We start from the raw sequence: 5347 nt of genomic DNA, 5'->3' as shown, positions 1-5347 counted from the left end.
AACAACGCTACACATAAAAACTGATGATGGTGGAAAAATACACCGAAACGTATTTTGATTGATAATAAATGACTGAAACCCAGGAATGAATTTGATTTGGAATTGAAACACAGTCAGGAAAGTATATACAATTAATTTTATTAATAATAAAAAAAAACCACGGGCATTAGGGACGCGAGAATCGAGCTCCTCTCGTGTGACGTCACAAATCCCTGCTGGCGTTTAGGGTTGCCAGGTGTGCACAGAAACAATCAAAACTCCGAACCACTTGGATGCTGTAAGCGGAGGAAGAATAGGAGCGCCAATGGACGAGTTCACCAACGCAGTGAAGCGAAGAGAAGCGGACGCCACTGCTTCCTTAATCAGAAGCGCTCCTATTAATATAACCTTACTGGAGAGTGCGGTCGGTCTGTTGTTATCAAGCCCCAAACAATTCGCATTTACGATACAGTACGAGGATTGATGTTGTTGGTTTGTGAGCTCGAGCGGCCCCACTAAGGCCTGTTTGTTTGTTGTAGCGTTGGACTGTTGTCAGTGAGTGAGTGACGGTTCACGTTGTAAGTGAGTGAGTGATTTGTTCGCGTTAGTGAGTGTGAAATGGCCAGCGAAATCGTGGGCGGCATCGAGGGGGGCGCGTCCAACTCGACAGTGGTGCTGCTGAACCCCCAGGGGCAGGTGGTGGCCACTGCCAAAGGGGCGGGCACCAACCACTACCTGATCGGCATGGAGGAATGTCGCACGAGAATCGCCGAGCTGGTCAATCGGGCCAAGCAGCAGGCGGGCATCGCCCTGGACAGTCCGATTGCCGCCCTCGGCCTCTCCCTCAGCGGCTGCCAGCTGGAGGAGTCCAATCAGCAGCTCGTGCAAGGGCTGATTGAGGCCCACCCGCAACTGGCGCGCCGATACGCCGTCGGCTCCGACACTGATGGCTCGATTGCCACCATCAGCAACAAGGGCGGTGTCGTCTGCATCGCTGGAACCGGCTCGAACACGCTCCTCATCAACCCCGATGGCCAGAAAGTGCAGTGCGGCGGATGGGGGTATTTGCTGGGGGACGAGGGGAGTGCCTGGCACATCAGCTGGCAGGCGGTCAAGTACTGCTTCAATGACATGGACAAGTTCGAAGCGCCGCCCCACCCCAGTGGGCGTCTCTGGGGGCTCGTCCAGCAGTTCTTCCAGATCCGCAGCCAGGCGGACATTCTGGACTCGTTTTACAAGAACTTTGATAAGTCGCGGATCGCGCTTCTGTGCAAAAGTGTGGCGCAAGTGGCGCGTGAGGGCGACCTGCTGGCGCGGCACATCTTCAAGCAGGCGGGCGCCGACCTCGCGAAGGGCATCGCGGCAGTGGCGCGCCAAGCCGCCCAAGAGCTGACAGAGCAAGAGGGCGGCCTGCAGGTGATCTGCGTGGGCTCGGTGTGGCTCAGCTGGGATCTGCTGCAGGGCGGCTTCAACGCCTACCTGCAGGAGCGCACCGACCTTCAGCGGCTCACGCTGCTCAGACTGAGCACCGAGATGGGAGTGGGGGCCGCTCTGATGGCTTCTGATCGGCTCCATCTGCCAGTCGAGCGCGACTACGCGAAGAACTACAAGGTGTTTGCGGCGTTTTGCAGGTGCGATTCGACGTGACCGCGGAACGACGTGGCTGGCCTTGGAATCGACTACTAATAAGGACTTGCATGGCTTGGATTGATTGCCAACTGATTTTTTAAAATTATATTCGATTTTTTTCGCTGCGTATCAATTTTTGTTGACGTTTCCCTGTCGGTTGTTTATCAATCATGGGTCTGAAGTGGGTCGGTTTCGAGAGTGTGAAGCAGAAGGTCGCAGTCGGCCAAATTGCTTTCATCTCAGTCCAGTCCTGGCCTTGGCCCTTTAAAATGTCGCGCTGTTGCCATATGATATAGAGAGTTTTTGGGTCTCTTAAAATTACGTTGGCCTTAAACGCTAAACGTTATTCTGATCATGCCCAGTGTTCAGGCAATTAACGTTAAGTGCGTTTTTCAACGCTACCGCTACTCGTACGTAAATAAAGGAACACGTTATCATCTAATCACGTAAACGGTTATTTCTTTACTAATGCGCATGCTCAGAATAACGGATAACGTAAAACGTGTTGCATTAAGGGGCCGAAAAACTCCCTAATAACGTTGAAGTCATATCAGTTAATACGTGATTAAGCGGGTAATATACAATTTTTATTGCGCCGGTATTACACTACGCAGTTTTCCCCGATTTATTGGCCACCGAATTGGGCCCAAATTTTTATATCGTTTATTTCAAAACGTTTCGGCGAGACAACAGCGCCATCATCAGATTTAAAATTAATACAAACGCATACTTGGGAAATATTAGATTCTTTTAGGTCTTTGCTGTCTTGAAACCTCAAATTTGTTCGAATTATTGTCTACATTTGCCTGCGTAGCGTAAATCTGATGATGGCGCTGTTGTCTCGCCGAAATGTTATGAAATAAACGGCATGAAAAATTTTATTTCACACTGACTGAAATCCAGGAAGGAAAAAAATATAACAATTGTCAGGAAAATTAATCAAAATGATAAGTAATAATGTCATTAAGTTCCCAAGGAACTAGGATCGCACTAAAACTGGTTTGAACATGATTTTGACCAAAAATGCAACAAACCACCTGATCCGAATATAATTCAAACAGCACTGACTGTACTGTTCGGGAACGTGGCTGACAGCGGTTGTCTCGCTCGCACACTAGGGGTTCATAGGAGCATTCAGATGGCGTGCGCGTGACTGCGTTCGAAATTGCTACATTCACCGATCAACATATTTTTATGCCGATTTTCAAGTATATTGCACAGCATTCGGAAACAGATAAAAGTCGAAACAAGGGATCTGATTAAGAGAACCAGACAATTTATTTCGGCTTTCTAGCTAAAATTGCCTCCAACTGCTGGATGAGTTTTGGGGTTTTTCAGTGACTGTCTAGGCAAAAAGTGACTTTGGGATTCGACAGAGTGCGAATTTAGCCAGAACATCAGTGGCGTTCCTATGAGCAAAATTCGTTCTGAACTTGAATTCCTTCCATTTCAACGAGTTCGATTGCGATGACATATTTGAAAGTGGCTTAATTGTTTCAGACCAGATACAGTCAAGTGCTTCAACTGTGTCATTGTTCGATTGGCTATCTCGAGTGGCCAGATCGAGCAGAAAACCCATTTTTAACGCCAAAAATTTCGTCTCTTAAAAAGCGAAATAGGGTAGTTTTTTGCACACCAACAGCTGTTCCATTTTTTATCGGTCCCGGTAGATGCGATCCGGAACCGTGCAGTTCGTCCCTAGTATTTGGCCGTTTGGATCGCGTTACCATGCCAACCGTGCTACTTTGATCAATCACACTTGCGCTACCAGGATGATTCAAAATGCTTTACAGGCTGCGATTTGCGTGCGCAAAATTGCCGACGCCCTGAATCGTGTATGTTTAATCGCGGCTGAATTATGTTAATAAATTCGATAAAATTATATATACTAATCCTTAATAAACTTCGAATTTTGAAATTTACATATCCCGTCTATTTAGCGAAACGCATAAACCGTCCAACAGCAATTGGTCGGCGATCGTTTCAAAATTCCGAGCCGATTTTAAACTGCCGTGCGACGACGATTGATTTTATTTATTTTATCGTTTATCTTTCGTAAACGATCGGGAATTTATTGAAAGTGTTTCAAGTCCAAAGTTGCGCGCCTGATTGAAAACAGATCCTATCGGCGGCCTTTTCACGTACACAAATGCCCAATCTCCTGCTTATCGAAGCCTGCGGATTTTTTCGTTTTTGGGGATTTACTGTTGGCTAGATGGCGCCCAATGCAACTCACTACCATCGACAACCCGAACGGTTTAGCCGACGGCTTAATTGGGTTCCGGTGTTGTTTTTGGGCGTCGCACCAATCAGGCTCGACGTCCAAATATTTGCCGTTCATAAATCTGACCAGATCTCGGGAATCCGATTAAGATTATGACGTGTTTATTTTGATTCGGTTCGACTTTTTAAATCCCGCTCGGTTGCGCCGCTCTATTTCGGTTCAAAACCAATAAACACATCAGTAAGGAGCGATTTTTAAATAAATATCCCCGATGGCCGTCGGGTATCTTTTCGAACGGCACTTTGTCTAAGAGCAGCACGCACTTTTTGCGCGGCCCTCGTCTATAAAATCGATCACTTACCCGTCATCTGGATCGCAGTCTCTAAAGCCTTTGGCAAACGGATTGCTGGCGATTTTCAGTTGAGTGATCTGGAAAAAACGCGATCATTAGCACCTGCTGTCACTTGTCAGTCATTGTCACTTGTCAGTGTCAAAAGTTGACGTACCCGGTGGTTCTGGTAGGCGGTGACTGCGGTGAAGGAGGTTTCCGGGAACACGAAAGTTTTGAAGTTTTCGCTGCTGTTTTCCTCAGACTGCACGTTTTTCGGGGGTAAATAGACGACGTGGAACCGCGGCTGGTACCGATGCATCGAGTTGAGGATAATCTGCCAGAAACGTTAATCAGAACCCGTTCAAAGGGCCCAAGTTGGCGCGCTTACGTGGCCATTGTCGTCCAGCTGATTATTGGTCAGCTTCAGCTTGTCAAAAGACACAGTTTGCTTCATCCATTGGGCGCCAGTGGCGGGACTGTCGGGGTGCACGTGGATCCGGGGCGGCGACACTGGATCCGCCTTGCCGGCCACCACCCAACTGGAACTGATGATGCACTGAGCAGGTGCTGTTGGAGGCGAAACGTCCGCCCTTTTACCTGTGAAACGCATAGCGATAGCGCTTGTCGTCCACCGGCACAAAGTCCATCATCAACATGTACTCGGAGTGCAGATCGAGACCGCAGAGTTTCACTTGGAACGTCGGGAACATTCGTCTTCCCGCCTTGGTGACGATCATTTCCGTGCCCAACGAGTAGAACTCGTCCCATAGGTGTTTCATTTCCAAGATGGCGCTCGAACTTGACAGGGCAGGTGACAGCGCCGATGACAAGCTGCAAGTGACAGTGACAGACTTCACTTTTTTGGTTGCTCGCGCGAGTGGATCATGGCGGTTATACGAGGGGGTGGCACCAACCTGTGGTTTTTGTTGTGCGCATTGTTGCGGTTGTTGTTTTCCGGACGTTCATTTTCCTGTTCCAGGGACAGGGCGTCCGCCTGGTCCAATGGCGAATAAGCCTTACGGTCTTTGCCGGCACTTTGAAGACAAGCTAGAAACGATCACTTGTTTTATTGAAACTAATCGGTTTTTGGGCCGTCGTAAAATGGAATTTCTTCCTGACGTTTCGCAAGCACGAGTGGCTTGCATCTTCAGAAGTGGTTTGCTTGAACGCTTACACTGTTCTCA

At 48.4% G+C, this 5347-nt stretch overlaps 2 protein-coding genes across 2 annotated transcripts in view; one reads left to right on the top strand and one right to left on the bottom strand.

Moving 5' to 3' along the window:
* The window catches only part of LOC109543012 (T-box transcription factor TBX10), a 16958-nt gene that overhangs the window by 9332 nt on the left and 2279 nt on the right, over positions 1-5347 (bottom strand). The window contains exons 3-7 of the mRNA XM_019912520.2: positions 5078-5210; positions 4761-4994; positions 4552-4708; positions 4339-4497; positions 4194-4261 (exon numbers count right to left, since the gene is read on the bottom strand). Of these exons, the coding sequence (XP_019768079.2) occupies positions 4194-4261; positions 4339-4497; positions 4552-4708; positions 4761-4994; positions 5078-5210 (751 nt within the window). The remainder of the gene's footprint in view (positions 1-4193; positions 4262-4338; positions 4498-4551; positions 4709-4760; positions 4995-5077; positions 5211-5347) is intronic.
* Positions 241-1729, top strand: LOC109543013 (N-acetyl-D-glucosamine kinase). Its single transcript, XM_019912522.2, has one exon. The coding sequence runs from the start codon at positions 598-600 to the stop codon at positions 1624-1626; it is 1029 nt and encodes a 342-aa protein (XP_019768081.2). The 5' UTR covers positions 241-597; the 3' UTR covers positions 1627-1729.

This window comes from Dendroctonus ponderosae, unplaced genomic scaffold (genome assembly GCF_020466585.1).
Source record: "Dendroctonus ponderosae isolate FM_Combo_2020 unplaced genomic scaffold, Dpon_F_20191213v2 Dpon_F_20191213_4, whole genome shotgun sequence".
Lineage (NCBI taxonomy): Eukaryota > Metazoa > Arthropoda > Insecta > Coleoptera > Curculionidae > Dendroctonus > Dendroctonus ponderosae.
This window is presented reverse-complemented; position numbering and strand designations above follow the sequence as displayed.